General features: G+C 45.0%; 1 protein-coding gene across 1 annotated transcript in view; it reads left to right on the top strand.

Moving 5' to 3' along the window:
• Positions 1-23,328, top strand: part of scfd2 (sec1 family domain containing 2) — a 220,171-nt gene that overhangs the window by 184,941 nt on the left and 11,902 nt on the right. Inside the window, exons 7-8 of the mRNA XM_072439422.1 lie at positions 3,704-3,838; positions 12,958-13,077. Of these exons, the coding sequence (XP_072295523.1) occupies positions 3,704-3,838; positions 12,958-13,077 (255 nt within the window). The remainder of the gene's footprint in view (positions 1-3,703; positions 3,839-12,957; positions 13,078-23,328) is intronic.

Consider the following 23,328-nt stretch of genomic DNA (forward strand, 5'->3'; position numbering starts at 1 on the left):
TGTATGTAATGTAGTGAGTGTATGTGATGTAGTGAGTGTATGTCATGTAGTGAGTGTGTGTAATGTAGTGAGTGTATGTCATGTAGTGAGTGTATGTGATGTAGTGAGTGTATGTGATGTAGTGAGTGTATGTAATGTAGTGAGTGTATGTGATGTAGTGAGTGTATGTGATGTAGTGAGTATGTAATGTAGTGAGTGTATGTAATGTAGTGAGTGTATGTAATGTAGTGAGTGTATGTCATGTAGTGAGTGTATGTAATGTAGTGAGTGTATGTAATGTAGTGAGTGTATGTCATGTAGTGAGTGTATGTGATGTAGTGAGTATGTAATGTAGTGAGTGTATGTGATGTAGTGAGTATGTAATGTAGTGAGTGTATGTAATGTAGTGAGTGTATGTCATGTAGTGAATGTATGTAATGTAGTGAGTGTATGTCATGTAGTGAGTGTATGTGATGTAGTGAGTATGTAATGTAGTGAGTGTATGTAATGTAGTGAGTGTATGTGATGTAGTGAGTGTATGTAATGTAGTGAATGTATGTAATGTAGTGAGTGTATGTCATGTAGTGAGTGTATGTGATGTAGTGAGTGTATGTAATGTAGTGAGTGTATGTCATGTAGTGAGTGTATGTAATGTAGTGAGTGTATGTCATGTAGTGAGTGTATGTGATGTAGTGAGTATGTGATGTAGTGAGTGTATGTAATGTAGTGAGTGTATGTCATGTAGTGAGTGTATGTAATGTAGTGAGTGTATGTGATGTAGTGAGTGTATGTGATGTAGTGAGTGTATGTGATGTAGTGAGTGTATGTAATGTAGTGAGTGTATGTGATGTAGTGAGTGTATGTGATGTAGTGAGTGTATGTAATGTAGTGAGTGTATGTGATGTAGTGAGTGTATGTGATGTAGTGAGTGTATGTGATGTAGTGAGTGTATGTGATGTAGTGAGTGTATGTGATGTAGTGAGTGTATGTGATGTAGTGAGTGTATGTGATGTAGCGAGTGTATGTAATGTAGTGAGTGTATGTGATGTAGTGAGTGTATGTAATGTAGTGAGTGTGTGTAATGTAGTGAGTGTATGTGATGTAGTGAGTGTATGTCATGTAGCGAGTGTATGTCATGTAGTGAGTGTGTGTAATGTAGTGAGTGTATGTCATGTAGTGAGTGTGTGTAATGTAGTGAGTGAGCGATTCAATGCTAATGTCTTCTGTTCATGCTATGAGCTTCCGGTGTCGGTGGAGACGCCCAAACAATCGACTCTTTTGAGAATTGTTTGTTTTAAGAATGAGGTCAATACATCGTGAACGTATCTTACCGATTTGGAAATGGATTTAATGTGACTTTGTTTCATCCATTTTCATGTTTCTCAAAACTCCTTGGTCCAAAACAGTCTATTATATTCTTACTATTTGAGATGTACAGTTTTCCTTCGTCCATTTTAACTTAATGGATTTATACCATTTTTAAACAGTGTCCAAAATGTGCCCAAATGATTACAATTGGGGATTTGACTTTATGCAGAATAACAAATACTCCTAAACCATTGTGTTTCCATCATGCTCCTCATGTGCGTGTACAAATATGCAGTCTACATTCTTCTGCAGGACCTTGACTATTCTGTTGAATCTAAAAACGGATTCAAGCTTTTCTATTTCTGTCTCGTGATTCTGAAGACTCCATTCAAACTCTGCCAAATCTTATCTGCTGTTTATTGTCCAGAGATATCTAACGTAACTCCCAGTGGAAAATATCTCTGTTGAATTCTTGTCCGCTCGCTCGCAATAAACGCTTCAATGTCGACGCTTTGAAGTGAACTATTTACTTTCAAGGTTCTCCACTCAATAAGGACTTGCAAAACTCATGAACTGAATAAATGAATTCATGTGCATCAGGAGGGCAAGGTTATTTCAGTAAAATGGTGTGTAGTGAATGGGCAATTATTACGAAACACACAGACATTAAAGCATTATTTGAGTATAAACATGGTTATTTCTTATGATTGTCTAGATCTTTTGCTTTTGTTTATTTTGGGGGGTTTGTGGACCGAGCGATTAATCAATATTGTGCTGAGATTATTAAGGCACTGCTGACTCTCATCAGCATCGACATTTATTTTAAAATGATGTATCTGTGATGTAAAACTCCAACAATGGGAAAAAGATTGCAGCTTAAAAAATATATATATATATTACAAGGAAATGGATGTGGAAGAACGGAACCAACTGCCTGGGACTGAGATAACATTGGACTTTAATCAAATGGAAACATTAACTTTTTGGTGACACATTGTTTTTTCACTCCCTGTGTCTTTGTGTGTTTGTTTTCATCTTGTGTTCATCGTCCATCGTCCATTAGAACGTGAGTTAGTCCAGCCTCAGTCTCACACACACGCACTACAGTCAGACATAAACACAGCGGGGGAAGTGTCTTGCCCAGTGACACTACGACAGAATGCTCCGGTCGATCTTTATATTGAACACTTCACTTTGAGTCCTCTAAGGCCAGTAACAGACGCAGGCTCCTGTGCCCATGATCCCAGGGTTTATTCCCACAATGCACCAGCCATTATATTCATCAATACTGCTCGCTGTATGTAACCGTGACAACTGCACCTGCAGCACGTTCAGACAAAGTCTCTCACACCGGCCCACATTTAGACAAAGTCTCTCACACCGGCCCACATTTAGACAAAGTCTCTCACCGGCCCACATTTAGACAAAGTCTCTCACACCGGCCCACATTTAGACAAAGTCTCTCACACCGGCCCACATTTAGACAAAGTCTCTCACACCGGCCCACATTTAGACAAAGTCTCTCACCGGCCCACATTTAGACAAAGTCTCTCACACCGGCCCACATTTAGACAAAGTCTCTCACACCGGCCCACATTTAGACAAAGTCTCTCACCGGCCCACGTTTAGACAAAGTCTCTCACACCGGCCCACATTTAGACAAAGTCTCTCACACCGGCCCACATTTAGACAAAGTCTCTCACACCGGCCCACATTTAGACAAAGTCTCTCACACCGGCCCACATTTAGACAAAGTCTCTCACCGGCCCACATTTAGACAAAGTCTCTCACACCGGCCCACATTTAGACAAAGTCTCTCACACCGGCCCACATTTAGACAAAGTCCCTCTCACCGGCCCACATTTAGACAAAGTCTCTCACACCGGCCCACATTTAGACAAAGTCTCTCACACCGGCCCACATTTAGACAAAGTCTCTCACCGGCCCACGTTTAGACAAAGTCTCTCACACCGGCCCACATTTAGACAAAGTCTCTCACACCGGCCCACATTTAGACAAAGTCTCTCACACCGGCCCACATTTAGACAAAGTCTCTCACACCGGCCCACATTTAGACAAAGTCTCTCACACCGGCCCACATTTAGACAAAGTCTCTCACACCGGCCCACATTTAGACAAAGTCTCTCACACCGGCCCACATTTAGACAAAGTCTCTCACACCGGCCCACATTTAGACAAAGTCTCTCACACCGGCCCACGTTTAGACAAAGTCTCTCACACCGGCCCACATTTAGACAAAGTCCCTCACACCAGCCCACATTTAGACAAAGTCCCTCACACCGGTCCACACTTAGACAAACGACAAAAGGCTAAACAAAGCCTCGCCGTTTTGCTTCCAGATAGATTATAGCAAAGTGTAAAATCTAAAATCGGTCTTTCTTTTTGTGTGTTTTAGGCAAATTATCTTCCATTCTTGCGTCAGGTCCTGGAGGAAATCTTCCATCCGGACCGGCCTGAGTGCCAGGACATCGAGCACATGTCTGGGGGCCTCACAGACTTGCTCAAGACCGGATTTAGCATGTTCATGAAGGTTGGTCTTACAAAACACTTTGCCTACTGTATTTTGCATTGTATAGAACTAGTATGTTTCTCTAGCTTACAGACTGATGGCACATTATAACACTTGGAATGTTATTGACACAATCACATCGGGGGAGGGGAAATAACCTTTGGGAGGAGGAAGAAAAATACAAAATGAAAATCATTTGGTTTAAATTCCTCTTCATCTTCAGCTCTCTAGCAGAAGCCTGAAGGTTTTGTGCCAATATTGACTGGTATTTGGAACTGTTCATAATTTCTGCCCCACCGTGCTTCACTGTGGGTGTAGCATGACGCTGCCCCACCGTGCTTCACTGTGGGTGTAGCATGACGCTGCCCCCACCGTGCTTCACTGTGGGTGTAGCATGACGCTGCCCCACCGTGCTTCACTGTGGGTGTAGCATGACGCTGCCCCACCGTGCTTCACTGTGGGTGTAGCATGACGCTGCCCCACCGTGCTTCACTGTGGGTGTAGCATGACGCTGCCCCACCGTGCTTCACTGTGGGTGTAGCATGACGCTGCCACCACCGTGCTTCACTGTGGGTGTAGCATGACGCTGCCCCACCGTGCTTCACTGTGGGTGTAGCATGACGCTGCCCCCACCGTGCTTCACTGTGGGTGTAGCATGACGCTGCCCCACCGTGCTTCACTGTGGGTGTAGCATGACGCTGCCCCACCGTGCTTCACTGTGGATGTAGCATGACGCTGCCCCACCGTGCTTCACTGTGGGTGTAGCATGACGCTGCCCCACCGTGCTTCACTGTGGGTGTAGCATGACGCTGCCCCACCGTGCTTCACTGTGGGTGTAGCATGACGCTGCCACCACCGTGCTTCACTGTGGGTGTAGCATGACGCTGCCCCACCGTGCTTCACTGTGGGTGTAGCATGACGCTGCCCCACCGTGCTTCACTGTGGGTGTAGCATGACGCTGCCCCCACCGTGCTTCACTGTGGGTGTAGCATGACGCTGCCCCCACCGTGCTTCACTGTGGGTGTAGCATGACGCTGCCCCACCGTGCTTCACTGTGGGTGTAGCATGACGCTGCCCCACCGTGCTTCACTGTGGGTGTAGCATGACGCTGCCCCCACCGTGCTTCACTGTGGGTGTAGCATGACGCTGCCCCACCGTGCTTCACTGTGGGTGTAGCATGACGCTGCCCCACCGTGCTTCACTGTGGGTGTAGCATGACGCTGCCCCACCGTGCTTCACTGTGGGTGTAGCATGACGCTGCCCCACCGTGCTTCACTGTGGGTGTAGCATGACGCTGCCACCACCGTGCTTCACTGTGGGTGTAGCATGACGCTGCCCCACCGTGCTTCACTGTGGGTGTAGCATGACGCTGCCCCACCGTGCTTCACTGTGGGTGTAGCATGACGCTGCCACCACCGTGCTTCACTGTGGGTGTAGCATGACGCTGCCACCACCGTGCTTCACTGTGGGTGTAGCATGACGCTGCCCCACCGTGCTTCACTGTGGGTGTAGCATGACGCTGCCACCACCGTGCTTCACTGTGGGTGTAGCATGACGCTGCCCCACCGTGCTTCACTGTGGGTGTAGCATGACGCTGCCACCACCGTGCTTCACTGTGGGTGTAGCATGACGCTGCCCCACCGTGCTTCACTGTGGGTGTAGCATGACGCTGCCCCACCGTGCTTCACTGTGGGTGTAGCATGACGCTGCCACCACCGTGCTTCACTGTGGGTGTAGCATGACGCTGCCCCACCGTGCTTCACTGTGGGTGTAGCATGACGCTGCCCCACCGTGCTTCACTGTGGGTGTAGCATGACGCTGCCCCCACCGTGCTTCACTGTGGGTGTAGCATGACGCTGCCCCCACCGTGCTTCACTGTGGGTGTAGCATGACGCTGCCCCACCGTGCTTCACTGTGGGTGTAGCATGACGCTGCCACCACCGTGCTTCACTGTGGGTGTAGCATGACGCTGCCCCACCGTGCTTCACTGTGGGTGTAGCATGACGCTGCCCCACCGTGCTTCACTGTGGGTGTAGCATGACGCTGCCACCACCATGCTTCACTGTGCAGTGTTGTTTTTGTGCCAAACATACTTTTTGGAGTTATGGTCAAAAGGTTCAACTTTGGTTTCTAACACATCGTTTTGCCACCTTACGTCCAGACATATGAAGATACTGGAGATTGTTGTCACATGTACTTCACAGCCAGTATTTGCCTGAAATGTTGTTGTAGGCCATCAGTAGTATTAGATTTATGTAAGTTTCATCAGTTAAAATCTTCACACTATCACTTTAATAACATACCTACATAGACCATGGATCTATTCAAATATCTGGATAACTCAAAGTTGTCGTGAGTCGGCCCCAGTGGCCAGTCTATTTGTGCTGCAGCGAGAAAATCCTCTGCAATCAAGAAAGCATGTTTCCCATAGAGCGCAGCGTCAAACAAACTGCTCATGTTCAGCTGATAAGGCACCTACAGCTTTCACAAAGCTCAGATTTTGTGGAGATTGTTGACTATTTTCAGGTAATTAGCTTTATTCCGAATCAAAACCCTTCAGTTTTCTTAAATCTTTAGCTTACGTGAGCCGTGTTACTTGACGCTACTTCCGGGCCACATAACTACCAGCTGTAGCTAAAGGCTAAAGTGGCCACATGCGCTTGTGAGCGCGCCCCATCGACTTGAATGGGCCGCCATCTTGCTCCCTGGGGGCTTGATATAAACTAATAACCATCATGGTGGCAGAGTCCAGGGCTGCTGGACCTTTCTGCTTAGACTTTGCACGTTTCTCCTTGTGTCTGGGTGGGTTTCCTCCAGACTCACTGGTTTCCTTCATCCCAAACCGGCACAAATAAAATGGGTCCTTGAGCACTGCTCTTGACATGTAGCCTCAGTGACTTTGATGGGTCAAATGCACAGAACACCTTTCCCCAAGAGGAAATGAAGTGTTCCAAACCCATAGCCATCTTCACGCTTACAGTTTTCCATATGTATTCAGCATAGCAAGCAAGTCTCAAATCAAAAGCCACAAATTACAAACACATCTTAACCTTCACTGCGTTTCAAGACTAAAATGCTTTGTGAAGTGAGTTAGCACTGGCTGGTGAGGGCAGCCTGTAATTACTGAAAATGCGTTTGGACCATTGGGAGCTATTTTCAGGCGGAAAACAATGGTTATGTTGACATTCAGAGCTAATTACACATCACTTAAACAATGACAATAGTGACTCATTACCACCACAAAACATTTAAAATCAACAGAGATGGGTAGACTAGCCAAACTATGGACTGAAGTAAATGTATAGTTACTTCAAAGTAATATTAGCACTGGATTAAATGTAAATTGTTCAATTCAATGTATTTTTGTAACGGCCAAAATCACAGCAGCAGTTACCTCGAAGTGCGACAGTGAGAACAGACTAAACAATGTTCTTAGACCCTCCTTCTTGGCAAGGAAAAACTACAAAACCTGGAGGAGTTCCACAGTCAAGGAGAGCTCGGACCCCTCAGGAGGACACAGTTCAGTTTGATGGACTGTGGAGCTGTACGTGCGACTCTCCTCTGTTTATGGTTTATGTGTATGTGCGTGTGCATGTGTGTGTGCATGTGCGTGTGCATGTGCGTGTGCATGTGTGTGTGCATGTGCGTGTGCGTGTGCGTGTACATGTGCGTGTGCGTGTGCATGTGCGTGTGCGTGTGCATGTGCATGTGCGTGTGCGTGTACGTGTGCGTGTGCATGTGCGTGTGCGTGTACGTGTGTATGTGCATGTGCGTGTGCATGTGCGTGTGCATGTGCATGTGCATGTGCATGTGCGTGTACGTGTGCATGTGCGTGTGCATGTGCGTGTGCATGTGCATGTGCATGTGCATGTGCATGTGCATGTGCATGTGCGTGTACGTGTGCATGTGCATGTGCGTGTGCATGTGCATGTGCATGTGCATGTGCGTGTGCGTGTGCGTGTACGTGTGCATGTGCATGTGCATGTGCATGTGTATGTGCACTGGACCAGAAAACTATTGTCAAAACCCCTGGTAAAACCTGTTTTTGTGTTTTTGGTTTTGTGTAGTGTGTACAGCTGTACATCTTGATTACACTCTCCATGTTTTAGCCGTCACTCCCTGATCTTAAGCCATAGAAATCCTCTTAAGGTGAATTATTTCTAGGAGTAAGATATTTCAATACTTATAAAGATGTGATTTATGAGTAATAAACAAGCAAAACAAAGATGCCTTTGTAATGTACAATAGGCTCCTCCCCTTTGAGGCCAGGACTCCCCTGAAAAAGATGCTAAATAAGTAGACAAATAATAATACACTAGTAATTAGCCACATTACAAATTGGCTTTGAATGTACAATTGGCTAAATGTACCATGTCTACGCTTCGATCTGTAAAATGTTCTAAAATTGCGTTGAGACTTCAATGTCAGTGACATTATGAACTGAAAGGAAGAGAAAAGCCTTCTGGAGGAAACCTGTTCTTTTCCTGGTCCCATTAATGCCTCAGTGTTAACCCAGTAACAGCGTTTTGATTTGAAAATGAGGTGCTTCATTCGGCTTTTCCACTTAAAACATTGTGTGGTTTAAATGTTGGCTGAGCGGCCGCTTCTCCAGTCTTTTTCTTCTAATGAGATTTGTGCATCAGAATATGTGACAGGCCAGAGCTGCCTGAGCAGTGAAATCACAGTTATGGTCAGAAGATTGTAGGTAATGCATATCCACCTCAGATTGCGATCCAGTATGTTATTCTTCCACATCTGGTCGTACTTACTCTGCTGCTGACCCAGAAGGGAGGAGCGGCGCTGTTGTATAATCGTGCCCTCTTTTTGCACGCCAAAAAAAACCTGGCTTCACAAACTTTCAATGCCGACGTCCCATAAACCTGCACATGCCTGAAGAGCATGTTCACCCTCAAATACAAGAGCTATTTTTAAACACACAGACCTCCGGGTTGGACTTTCAGAGCTTTGACCTACTTATGAGTCTGCACACGTGTAAAAAGGTTTAAGTTCAGCACTTTTATAATATTGTTCCCTCATTACACAAAGATGTAGTCGTGGATGCTTGAAAATGTCTGGCTTCCCCTAGCCTCCCCTAGCTTCCCTTAGCTTCCCCTAGCAGCTTCCCCTAGCTTCCCCTAGCTTCCCCTAGCAGCTTCCCCTAGCCTCCCCTAGCTTCCCCTAGCTTCTTCCCCTAGCCTCCCCTAGCTTCCCTAGCCTCCCCTAGCTTCCTATAGCTTCCCTAGCCTCCCCTAGCCTCCCCTAGCTTCCCCTAGCGTCCTATAGCTTCCCTAGCCTCCCCTAGCTTCCCCAGCCTCCCCTAGCTACCTATAGCTTCCCTAGCCTCCCCTAGCTTCCTATAGCTTCCCTAGCCTCCCCTAGCTTCCCCTAGCGTCCCCTAGCTTCCTATAGCTTCCCTAGCCTCCCCTAGCCTCCCCTAGCTTCTCCTAGCCTCCCCTAGCTACCTATAGCTTCCCTAGCCTCCCCTAGCTTCCTATAGCTTCCCTAGCCTCCCCTAGCTTCCCCTAGCGTCCCCTAGCTTCCTATAGCTTCCCTAGCCTCCCCTAGCTTCCCCTAGCTTCCTATAGCTTCCCTAGCCTCCCCTAGCTTCCCGTAGCTGTTAAAAGAGCAACAATTTACCATTTCGGGCTAACGTTGATTAAGCCAGTCGGTTTTGGTATGTAACGTGAGATCTATGTTAAATAAAACGAGTACATTGTGTCAGATGCATTTTTGTCAGGGTTAAGATGACTTTTTTCACCCAGACGCTACATTAGTCTGAATAGTCTGTTAAGTAAGGAAGAACTATGTAGTGAGTGACACTTGGGCTGAGGAAGCTGAGGAAAGAAACCCTGTCTAATTAGTGGACTTATTCTGCCAGTGGAGAGGACATCTTGCTGAGCATGATATATTGAGGACGGTGTATATTCTCTTCACTAGTTCACTTAAACTTAACAAGGCCTCTGTCATTATCTGTGCACATCTGCACTTACAAAGTATGTGCCTTATCACTCTGTGGTACAAACGATTATAATATTGGGATCTATGGAGGTAGAAAGATGTATTTGATCAGTTTATAAGGTTAAAATACATTTTATTGTGCTGGTATAGGTAACGTTGTCCTCTGCATTTGACCCATCGTGCATGGGCCACATGTCAGGAGCATGTCAGGAGCATGTCAGGAGCATGTCAGGAGCATGTCAGGAGCATGTCAGGAGCATGTCAGGAGCAGTGGTCACTACAGCGACCGGCGACACGTCTCCAGATCTTGTGCTATGTTTGTTCAGGACTGAAAAGTAACCATTTCAGACACATTATTCATCCTTGAATGAGTGAGAAGCACTTGCATTGTGGCAAATGACATGCAGCACACTGACATAGAACAAATTGTTTCCTCACAGGAACAAAATGACTTTCTAGTGCTCCTCACAGTGGCTCAGTGGCTGAAGTGTTTGTCCACCAACTGGAGGTTGGTAACTTGTTCAGACCAAGCCAGGAGCATAATGTTATATCCTTAGAGAAAATATAGCATTCATTTGCCTGCTCCAATCTCTGTAAATGTGGCTAAAACCTTAGAAAAGTCAAACTATTACTATTTGAATGTGTACGTGAGGCTCCAGTGTGGCCTCCTCATCCCCGTTTATCTGTGATCCACATCATTTTCAACACGTTCCTCTTACACACACGCCTCTGCCTCTGCCTCAGTGATTTATATTTCATATTTATGTTCCCATCATGGTAATGCATTTTTTCTTCACAATATTTCTATAGGATTAACGCCAGGACTTTCCAACCCACTAGATCCTATATCCTTAACCACTGCTGACACGTCTGATTATATACCTCAATTAACATTTCATATTTCCATCATTGACGTGGACAAAACCAAGATCCAATGCAAGAAAAGCCCACTAAACGTTTCTTTCCACTCTAATTTCTCCCTATAATTGTATCTTGTGCTCAAACTCGCTATTGATGGAAATGTAGCAGAAGAGACGATGTTCCTTTAGTAAATGATCACTTTTGATTTTCCCATGTACAAAACACACTAATGCTGGATTACACAGCAACAAGGGGGTGCTCAAAACTGAATCATCAGACACACTTTTATCCACCAAAAAAAAATTTAAAAAAGATTTAAGATTGATAGAAATAAGTCATATGTGAGCAGCTGTGCAACTTGTAGTTTACCAAGAGGCTTTGCACCCGGAAGGGCATCTGACTTAATGTATTGTGTAATGTATGTGTAAGAAATGTATTTGCTTCAGTGATTATCCCTTAAAACGCAGATCTCTCCATCTCTGTTTATCAGCATTAATAAATAATATATATAATAATAATAATAATAATATTAATAATAATAATAATAATAATAATAAATGAATATAGATGTGTTTAAAGTTGTCCGGTGACATCATTATCATTGACTCATTATGACTCCACTCCTTTAATGACTCAGATGTGACGCTTAACTGTTCCATTGTCTGTGTTTAACTGCAACTTGGTGTTATTTGCGTTCATCAAACAAGATTTTTATTTTTTTTACCTTTCCTTTCAATCCCACTGACTAAAAATACCCTTTTTTGTGCCCCTGTTAAATCAGCCTTTATTCATCTATTATATGAAACCATCAAACTCTCTCATCTAAAAATGCAAATGCCAACTATTTTTGCCCCTCTAAAAATAACTGTAAATGTTCAAGTTGCGTTTTGTCCTTTCCCAATTATGCACCATTTATACATTTCCTACATTACGGTCCAGTCCACACTTCCCCTCCTCTGCATGTTTCCTCACACGCTCCCCAGGACGGCGCTAAATACATACTTTATGATCATGCCACGACAAACACCTGTCGCCTGGCGCTCGCCATGCTTTCCTGTCTGCGCTTCACGTGTACAGCCACTCTCCCCTCGGCCCCACCCCCTGCTGCTTGAGATTCACAGTCTTCGTATTTGGCAGCCAATAACACGCCACCTATTACCGCCTCCACGGGCCTATCACGCCTAAGAGCTCGCCCCGCCGCTGAGGTTGCATGTGTTTCATAGGTGCCAAGTGTGCAGGAGGCAGGTGAGGAGACACTGAAAAGGGCAGAGGAGGAGTGGTTTGGGGCCTGCACCTGTCTGCAGTGTTGTGGGGCCACGTGTCGCACCACCAGGAGCGTTGTTGTGTGGCGGAGGTGCCGTAAGCTCCACTAATGCCGGGGCAAACGGGACAAAAGAGGAGTCCAGCCGCCGCTGTGAGTCAGGGAGACGCCAGGGGCAAGAATAGAAGTGGTGGAAATATGGAAAATGTACATATGGAGGTGCACTGTGTTTGTGGTGGGGGGTCTTCACCGAGATGTTATTTTTGTGCCTAGAGTTTTCCACTGTATGGAATTAAACTGGTCTAGTGTTGTCATGGGGCTAATATTTCGAATACTGAGGCGTAGGTTTGATACTCGATACCACAGTGATAATAAAACATGCTCTTTTTCAACACAAAATAATAATACTTTCTTTTAAATATGCACAATATGAGGAAAAATGCAATATTCAATTGTTATGTTTTGTATTGCAATGATTAATATTATAGTATACTATAGTCTACTTTTTTAAATGATTATTATTATTATTATTATTGGTAAAATCTAATATTGTCATCTTACTATTTGACACAATACGTTCTGTTTAATTATGGTTTTATTTACCAGTCTAATTGTGTCAAAATGTATATCACACTAACAAAACCAAGTCTAAATCAAAAACTAAAATGTTATAGTTTACTTTTGAAAAACTGTATTTTTTTGTCAAATAAAGAATGTTTTAGTCAATATTGCAATGTGGATGATTTTGTGATGTAGTGTTCTTTATGTTTCCATGTGATCTGTTCTGATAAAGCTCAAGATTATTCCCATTTAGTCCTGTTTATGCTGTTTCTTTTCAGTATTTAACAACCTTAAACCTCTTACAGATGTTTTACTGCTCACAAATGTCTTGACTGAATGTTTAATGTTAGTGGAGTCGCCTGAGCTCCCTCTCCACAGATCTGACCTGTAACTTGACCTGGTAACGTCAGTATGATCTGGCTCATGAGTGATTTTGCTCATGTCATTTCGCTGCCTTGTTCTTTTAGATATAAATGAACCAAATGAATGTGTTTTGCAGGTGAGTCGTCCTCATCCCAGCGATAACCCGGCTCTGCTCCTGTTCCTGGTGGGAGGAGTCACGGCCTCAGAGCTCCGCCTCATCAGAGAGGTCGTGTCTGCCCTAAAACCTGCCACACAAGTGAGTTTCAGGAGAAAAGAACTATTATCACATGTTTACTGCGGTCTTCCCCTACAATTATGATTATTATTGCTCTCACCGATCACAAAATAATTGAGATTAGTAACAGTAACTCGAGTGCGTTCAATGTACATGTGTTTAATGTGTGTGTGTTTAATGTGTGTGTGTGTTTAATGTGTGTGTGTTTAATGTGTGTGTGTTTAATGTGTGTGTGTGTTTAATGTGTGTGTGTTTAATGTGTGTGTGTTTAATGTGTGTGTGTTTAATGTGTGTGTGTTTAATGTGTGTGTGTTTAATGTGTGTGTGTTTAATGTGTGTGTGTTTAATGTGTGTGTGTTTAATGTGTGTGTGTTTAATGTGTGTGTGTTTAATGTGTGTGTGTGTTTAATGTGTGTGTGTTTAATGTGTGTGTGTTTAATGTGTGTGTGTTTAATGTGTGTGTGTTTAATGTGTGTGTGTTTAATGTGTGTGTGTGTTTAATGTGTGTGTGTTTAATGTGTGTGTGTTTAATGTGTGTGTGTTTAATGTGTGTGTGTTTAATGTGTGTGTGTGTTTAATGTGTGTGTGTTTAATGTGTGTGTGTTTAATGTGTGTGTGTGTTTAATGTGTGTGTGTTTAATGTGTGTGTGTTTAATGTGTGTGTGTGTTTAATGTGTGTGTGTTTAATGTGTGTGTGTTTAATGTGTGTGTGTGTTTAATGTGTGTGTGTTTAATGTGCGTGTGTTTAATGTGCGTGTGTTTAATGTGTGTGTGTTTAATGTGTGTGTGTTTAATGTACATGTGTGTTTAATGTGTGTGTGTTTAATGTGCGTGTGTTTAATGTGTGTGTGTTTAATGTGTGTGTGTTTAATGTGCGTGTGTTTAATGTGTGTGTGTTTAATGTGTGTGTGTTTAATTGGGGACGGCGCGATAAGTCACGTGACGCATGAAAAGATAAACACACATTCTTTTCCAAGCGCCACTGTTTCTGAGATAACGTCACTCCTTCCAAATATTATGGCTAAGCATGGAGGAGCTAAACAGCTGATTGTGCACGTGGGTGCAGTGGACATGCGGCGGGAACAGACTGAAGTTTTGAAAAAAGACTTCTTGAAGTTATTCGACGTGCTTGATAAAATGGAAACCAAAACTTTCATAAGTGGACCTCTTCCAAACATCGACAGGAGGATAAACAAGTTTAGCCGGCTTCTTCAGCTGAACACATGGCTGTCCAAAGAGTGTTCACCGAGAGGACTACACTACATTGAGAACTTCTATCTATTCTAGAAACGAGAGGACCTGTTTAAGAGAAATGGCCCCCACCTATGCAGAGGTGGAGTGAGGGTGCTGACAGAGAACCTGCTCCACGCTCTGAGGCATTGGACTGGGCCTGGACAGGGTCCTGAGCAGATAGTTAGAGAAGAGAGGAATGAGAGAAGAATTCCTGCTCCCTCAGCCAGAGACCGAGCCAATGTTTCAACATCAAAAGCACCACAACCTCAGCCTCCACCAAAGGATTCATCAGCAGCTGCTCCACCACCACCAGCAAAGGATTCAGCTCCAGCTGCTCCACATTCACCTCCACCGCCTCCAGCAAAGGAACAATCTTCAAAGGCCTTGGACCCATCTATGACAAGCCCAACAACATCCCTGTCATCGCCCCTGCCTTCACACCAGCCCTGGGTTCCCCCTGCAACATCTACTCCCACTAAAGATTCATCATTCTCCTTCTCATCTCCACTCTCACCCATGGGCCTTCCCAGCCATTTTGAAAGTCTGATCAAATCAGGCATTAAGATGGCTCCACTCACGCCCAATATAGCAAGGGCTATGCCGACTACACCAACAAAAGCCCCACCACCCATCCCCCCTCGCCTCTCACCTGGTCCCAAACTCTCCTTGGCTACAAAAGCCCCACCACCCATCCAACCTCGCCTTTTACCTGGTATCTCCCATAGCTAGGATGCACTGGGTCTCAGCGTTGCCGGGACTTATTGTCACATTAAAAATCAAACCAACCCGGGGCCCTATGTAAAAAGAGCCCCCCCTAGTGCTATTTCTGTAGTCACATCATCACACAGATGGAAAAACAAAATGCGAGTCAGGCCCAATCTGAGAAATGTGATTCATATTCCCTGTGAAAAGATAAAGCCCAGTCCCACTGAAACTAGTCTGAAACTTGCTGTGCTAAATGTCAGATCCTTATGTAACAAATCTCTCTTAATTAATAATTAGGCCCGAGCGCCACAAGCTGGCGAGAGGCCTATTAATCTCGTAAAGGCCGTGCAAAGCACGTAGTGCGCACGAAATCGAGCGCAAAGCGCTCGCCCACTTCCAAACACTCACTAACGCACTCCTTCACTCATGCACGCCCCGTGCATACTAATTAGTAGTAGGAAAATGGAACATTACCGTTGTAAACGGGCGAAGCCCGTGCAAAAGTGCGCACTAAACGAGCACTTTACATTGAGATGACGACCGCTTCGCGGTCGTCATCCCCATATAAAGCACTCATTTGCGCTAAGTAGCTCACGAATACGTTCCCCATCTCTTGCATGTTCCGTGCATATAAACATGTAATGCAAAAATTGAACATTATTACTGTATAGAGGGCCAAAAACACAAAGTGGGCGGAGCCCACTCAAAATTAACGAAAGTATCCGTCAGTGACCAGGGACCCACACCATGAGGTAGGAAAGCGCGAGCGCTTTCCGAAAATGTATAGTTTATGATATTTGAAAAATGGGAAACATTGTTTTCGCATCGGAATATTATTAGGCCCGAGCCCCAGCAGGGCGGAGGGCCTATTGCTCCCGCAACGCTGCCGAAGGCAGCGTTGCAACTGTCTGACCAAACATGCGGGCGCAGCCCGCATGTTTGGTACCCCGTCGCCCCTGGCAAGTACAGTGAACTAGCCCATGCCGAAGGCATGGATCATGCATACTTACTCCTGCTATGACAGAAATAGTCAACAATGAGTGAATGGGCGTAGCCCATTCACTCATTGTTGACAACAGCAGCGCAAAGCGCTGCATTCCTCCAAAAACCCTCTTGGCATCGTCCCGTACGCAAAAATCCATGCCGCAGGCATGGGTCATGCTTGTATCTGCTCAAATCAATGGAAGTCTATGGGGAGTGGGCGGGGCATCCCGACGGAATAGGGAGTGACGAGCGCGTAAGCGCTCGTAATGATGATTCCACCCCATGGCGGCATCGGGAAGGCTTAGAGCTTTCAAACGATGTATCATTTGTTGTTATAGTAAAAACGGCTATATTGTTTTTGCTAAAAATATTATTATTATTATTAGGCCCGAGCCCCAGCAGGGCGGAGGGCCTATTGCTCCCGCAACGCTGCCAAAGGCAGCGTTGCAACTGTCTGACCAAACATGCGGGCGCAGCCCGCATGTTTGGTGCCCCGTCGCCCCTGGCAAGTACAGTGAACTAGCCCATGCCGAAGGCATGGATCATGCATACTTACTCCTGCTATGACAGAAATAGTCAACAATTAGTGAATGGGCGTAGCCCATTCACTAATTGTTGACAACAGCAGCGCGAAGCGCTGCATTCCTCCAAAAACACTCATGGCATCGTCCCGTACGCGAGAATCCATGCCGCAGGCATGGACCATGCTTGTATCTGCTCAAATCAATGGAAGTCTATGGGGAGTGGGCGGGGCATCCCGACGGAATAGGGAGTGACGAGCGCGTAAGCGCTCGTAATGATGATTCCACCCCATGGCGGCATGGGGAAGGCTTAGAGCTTTCAAACGATGTATAATTTGTTGTTATAGTGGAAACGGCTATATTGTTTTTGCTAAAAATATTATTATTTTTATTTTTATTATTTTTCTTGTTCTTCTGCTTTTTGATCTCTAATTTGACCCCCTGAACATGCTCAAAAACTCACCAAACTTTGCCCAAAATTCAGAATCGGCGAAAAATTTGATTTTTTCTGGGCCATTTTTTTTTTCGTTAAAAAATGGCGCGACAGCGCCACCGACAAAAGTCAAAATACATTGCGCCTATGGGAGACGCCCCGAGGTCAACTTTGGCGTAAAGCTACGAAATTCGGGACACGCATTCCTCTCGTGAGGACGAACAAAAAAAATCATTGTGGCCACGCCCCCAGACTTACCCTATGGCCGCCATCTTCCTTTGAAAATGAAAACACGCTGTGTTAGTCATTTTGTTCACGTCAAACTTTGACGAACTCCTCCTAGGGCGTTTTGCCCACCAACTTCAAAATCGGCGTACGTCCTCTGGACAAGTGGGGCATCTAAAGTTATTCAATTTTTTGAGATACCTTTTACGGTCTGTGTGCGGCGCAGCCGCAAAGTTGGACAACTTATTTTGGAATATTGCAGATCTAAAAATTGCTCCCATTTGATCAAAACCAGTCCGATTAGTACCAAATTTGAATCAGTTGTTAAACTTTCTAGTTTGGACCAGTTTAGGCTGACAAAATTGAAATGGCCGCGATAGCGCCCCCTACAGAGTGACCTTTAAATTAACATTGAAGGTCAAAAATTTGTTTTACCAAAATTTTCTAAACTTTACCCAAAATTCTATTTTGGCGTCCCGATCAAAAAAGCCAATCAGACAAATGCCTTAATTTTTACGGCGTAGTCGTAGCGATGACATAAACCTCCCATGTTATCCCTATGGGAAAACCGCTAAATCTCTTGAATATCCACATTTTTCTGTTTCACACTTTAACGAACTCCTCCTAGTGCGTTTTGCCCATCAACCTCAAAATCGGTGTACGTCCTCTAGACAAGTGGGGCATCTAAAGTTATCCAAATTTTAAGGATAACTTTTACGGTCTCTGTGCGACGGAGCCGCAAACGTTTCCCTGAATTCTGACTATTTGGCCTTCAGAGTGGCCTATAAACAATAGAGTTTTTCCAAATGACATGATATTTTGAACAAAATTCTAATTTGCCATCCTGATCATACAAGTATGAGAGCCAAAGTCATATTTTGTACGGCGTAACCGTAGCGATGACAGAAACATCCCATGTTATCCTTATGGGAAAATCGTAGAATCGCTCAAATCACCACATTTTTACGCTTCACACTTTAACAAACTCCTCCTAGGGCGATTGTCCGAACAAACTCATATTTGGGGAAAATCATCTACACAAGCGGGCCATCAAAAGGTATCCATATTTTGATTCTAAGTAATACGGTCTCTGTGTGGCGGACCCGCAAATATGTCACAAATGGAAAAACAGCGAAATCTTTAAAATGACCACATTTTTACGCTTCACACTTTAACAAACTCCTCCTAGTGCGTTTGGCCCACCGATCTCAAAATCGGTGTATCTCCTCTAGACAAGTGGGGCATCTAAATTTATTCAAATTTTATGGATATCATTTACGGTCTCTGTGCGACGGAGCCGCAAACTTTTCGCAGAATTTGGACTATTTGGCCTTCAGAGTGGCCTATAAACAAGAGTTTTTCCAAATGACATGACATTTTGCACACAATTCTCATTTGCCATCCCCAAAATAAAAGTATGGGAGCCAAAGTCATATTTTGTACAGCGTAGCCATAGCGATGACAGAAACATCCCATGTTATCCCTATGGGGAAACCGCAAAATCTCTAAAATGACCACATTTTTACACTTCACACTTTAACAAACTCCTCCTAGGGCGATTGTCCGATCGAGTTCATATTTGGGGAGACTCATCTACACAAGCGGGGCATCAAAAGTTATCCATATTTTTATTCCAAGTGTCACGGTCTCTGTGCGCTGGAGCTGCACATTTGACCGACATTTGTGTTCATTTGCACTGGTTAAGCACAGCATTGTACATGTCCAATGTGTCGCTGTCTTAGTTCTTAGACAATTGCGTTAGCGCCAACTCTGTAAAATGCAGAGAGCAGAGTCGGAAGGCCGGCGGCCCGCGAGGGCCGTTGGATGCCGCTTGCGGCTTTAATTTTTCTTGTTCTTCTTCAGCGCTTTGATCTCTAATTTGACCCCCTGAACATGCTCAAAAACTCACCAAACTTTGCCCAAAATTCAGAATCGGCGGAATTTTTTATTTTTTCTGGGCCATTTTTTTTTTCGTTAAAAAATGGCGCGACAGCGCCACCGACAAAAGTCAAAATACATTGCGCCTATGGGAGACGCCCCGAGGTCAACTTTGGCGTAAAGCTACGAAATTCGGGACACGCATTCCTCTCGTGAGGATAAACAAAAAAAATCATTGTGGCCACGCCCCCAAACTTACCCTATGGCCGCCATCTTCCTTTGAAAATGAAAACAAGCTGAGTTAGCCATTTTGTTTACGTCAAACTTTGACGAACTCCTCCTAGGGCGTTTTGCCCACCGACTTCAAAATCGGCGGACGTCCTCTGGACAAGTGGGGCATCTAAAGTTATTCAATTTTTTGAGATACCTTTTACGGTCTGTGCGGCGCAGCCGCAAAGTTGGACAACTTCTTTTGGAATATTGCAGGTCTAAAAATTGCTCCCATTTGATCAAAACAAGTCCGATTAGGACCAAATTTGAATCAGTTGTTCAACTTTCTAGTTTGGACCAGTTTATGATGACAAAATTTAAATGGGCGCGATAGCGCCCCCTACAGAGTGACCTTTAAATTAACATTGAAGGTCAAAAATTTGTTTTACCAAAATGTTCTAAACTTTACCCAAAATTCTATTTTGGCGTCCCGATCAAAAAAGCCAATCAGACAAATGCCTTAATTTTTACGGCGTAGTCGTAGCGATGACATAAACCTCCCATGTTATCCCCATGGGAAAACCGCTAAATCTCTCAAATTACCACATTTTTATGTTTTACACTTTAACGAACTCCTCCTAGTGCGTTTTGCCCAACAACCTCAAAATCGGTGTACGTCCTCTAGACAAGTGGTGGATCTAAAGTTATCCAAATTTTAAGGATAACTTTTACGGTCTCTGTGCGACGGAGCCGCAAACGTTTCCCAGAATTCGGACTATTTGGCCTTCAGAGTGGCCTATAAACAATAGAGTTTTTCCAAATGACATGACATTTTGCACTAAATTCTTATTTGCCATCCTGATCATACAAGTATGAGAGCCAAAGTCATATTTTGTACGGCGTAACCGTAGCGATGACAGAAACATCCCATGTTATCCTTCGTAGAATTGCTCAAATCACCACATTTTTACGCTTCACACTTTAACAAACTCCTCCTAGGGCGATTGTCCGATCAAGTTCATATTTGGAGAATATCATCTACACAAGCGGGGCATCAAAAGTTATCCATATTTTGATTCTAAGTCCTACGGTCTCTGTGTGGCGGACCCGCAAATATATGTCACAAATGGAAAAACAGCGAAATCTCTAAAATGACCACATTTTCACGCTTCACACTTTAACTCCTCCTCCTAGTGCGTTTGGCCCACCGATCTCAAAATCGGTGTACGTCCTCTAGACAAGTGGGGCATCTAAAGTTATTCAAATTTTATGGATAACATTTACGGTCTCTGTGCGACGGAGCCGCAAACTTTTCGCAGAATTTGGACTATTTGGCCTTCAGAGTGGCCTATAAACAAGAGTTTTTCCAAATGACATGACATTTTGCACACAATTCTCATTTGCCATCCCCAAAATAAAAGTATGGGAGCCAAAGTCATATTTGGTAAAGCGTAGCCGTAGCGATGACAGAAACATCCCATGTTATCCCTATGGGGAAACCGCAAAATCTCTAAAATGACCACATTTTTACACTTCACACTTTAACGAACTCCTCCTAGGGCGATTACCCGATCAAGTTGATATTTGGGGAGAATCATCTACACAAGCGGAGCATCAAAAGTTATCCATATTTTTATTCCAAGTGTCACGGTCTCTGTGCGCTGGAGCTGCACATTTGACCGACATTTGTGTTCATTTGCACTGGTTAAGCACAGCATTGTACATGTCCAATGTGTCACTGTCTTAGTTCTTAGACAATTGCGTTAGCGCCAACTCTGTAAAATGCAGAGAGCAGAGTCGGAAGGCCGGCGGCCCGCGAGGGCCGTTGGATGCCGCTTGCGGCTTTAATTTTTATTATTTTTCTTGTTCTTCTGCTTTTTGAGCTCTAATTTGACCCCCTGAACATGCTCAAAAACTCACCAAACTTTGCCCAAAATTCAGAATCGGCGAAAAATTTTGTTTTTTCTGGGCCATTTTTTTTTTCGTTAAAAAATGGCGCGACAGCGCCACCGACAAAAGTCAAAATACATTGCGCCTATGGGAGACGCCCCGAGGTCAACTTTGGCGTAAAGCTACGAAATTCGGGACACGCATTCCTCTCGTGAGGACAAAAAAAATTTTATATTGTGGCCACGCCCCCAGACTTACCCTATGGCCGCCATCTTCCTTTGAAAATGAAAACACGCTGTGTTAGCCATTTTGTTCACGTCAAACTTTGACGAACTCCTCCTAGGGCGTTTTGCCCACCGACTTCAAAATCGGCGTACGTCCTCTGGACAAGTGGGGCATCTAAAGTTATCCAATTTTTTGAGATACCTTTACCGGTCTGTGTGCGGCGCAGCCGCAAAGTTGGACAACTTATTTTGGAATATTGCAGATCTAAAAATTGCTCCCATTTGATCAAAACGAGTCCGATTAGGACCAAATTTGAATCAGTTGTTAAACGTTCAAGTTTGGACCAGTTTAGCATGACAAAATTGAAATGGGCGCGATAGCGCCCCCTACAGAGTTGCCTTTGAGTGAACATTGATGGACAAAAACTGGTTTTACACAAATGTTCTAAACTTTGCCCAAAATTCTATTTTGGGGTCCCGAGCAAAAGGCCAATCAAACTTATGCCTTAATTTTTACGGCGTAGCCGTAGCCATGACGGAAACCTCCCATGTTATCCCTATGGGAAAATTGCTAAATCTCTCGAATATCCACATTTTTCTGTTTCACACTTTAACGAACTCCTCCTAGTGCGTTTTGCCCACCGACCTCAAAATCGGTGTACGTCCCCTAGACAAGTGGGGCATCTAAAGTTATCCAAATTTTAAGGATAACTTTTACGGTCTCTGTGCGACGGAGCCGCAAACTTTTCCCTGAATTCTGACTATTTGGCCTTCAGAGTGGCCTATAAACAATAGAGTTTTTCCAAATGACATGATATTTTGCACAAAATTCTAATTTGCCATCCTGATCATAAAAGTATGAGAGCCAAAGTCATATTTTGTACGGCGTAACCGTAACGATGACAGAAACATCCCATGATATCCTTATGGGAAAATCGCGAAATTGCTCAAATCACCACATTTTTACGCTTCACACTTTAACGAACTCCTCCTAGGGTGATTGTCTGATCAAACTCATCCATCCATCCATCCATCTTCTGCCGCTTTATCCGGGGCCGGGTCGCGGGGGCAGCAGTCTGAGCAGGGACTCCCAGACTTCCTCCTCCCCAGACACTTCCTCTAACTCCTCCGGGGGGATCCCGAGGCGTTCCCAGGCCAGCCGAGAGACATAGTCTCTCCAGCGTGTCCTGGGTCTTCCCCGGGGCCTCTTCCCGGTGGGACATGCCTGAAACACCTCCCGAGGGAGGCGCCCAGGAGGCATCCGAAACAGATGCCCGAGCCACCTCAGCTGGCTCCTCTCGACGTGGAGGAGCAGCGGCTCTACTCCGAGCTCCCCCCGTGTGGCCGAGCTCCTCACCTTATCTCTAAGGGAGCGCCCAGCCACACGGCGGAGGAAACTCATTTCGACCGCTTGTATCCGCGATCTTGTTCTTTCGGTCACTACCCAAAGCTCATGACCATAGGTGAGGGTAGGAACGTAGACCGACCGGTAAATAGAGAGCTTTGCCTTTCGGCTCAGCTCCCTCTTTACCACAACGGTCCGATGCAGCGACTGCATCACTGCAGCCGCTGCACCGATCCGCCTGTCGATCTCACGCTCCATCCTTCCCTCACTCGTGAACAAGACCCCGAGATACTTGAACTCCTCCACTTGGGGCAAGGACTCCCCACCCACCTGGAGAGGGCAAGCCACCTTTTTCCGGTCGAGAACCATGGCCTCGGATTTGGAGGTGCTGATTCTCATCCCAGCCGCTTCACACTCGGCTGCAAACCGTCCCAGTGCATGTTGCAGGTCCGGGTTTGATGGAGCCATCAGGACAACATCGTCTGCAAACAGCAGAGATGAGATCCTGTGGTCCCCAAACCGGACACCCTCCGACCCCTGACTGCGCCTAGAAATTCTGTCCATAAAAATTATGAACAGAACCGGTGACAAAGGGCAGCCCTGGCGGAGTCCAACATGCACTGG

The sequence above is a fragment of the Eucyclogobius newberryi genome, unplaced genomic scaffold (assembly GCF_026437365.1).
Source record: "Eucyclogobius newberryi isolate DKJ021-1_F unplaced genomic scaffold, fEucNew1.0.hap1 SCAF_9, whole genome shotgun sequence".
Taxonomy (NCBI): Eukaryota; Metazoa; Chordata; class Actinopteri; order Gobiiformes; family Gobiidae; genus Eucyclogobius; species Eucyclogobius newberryi.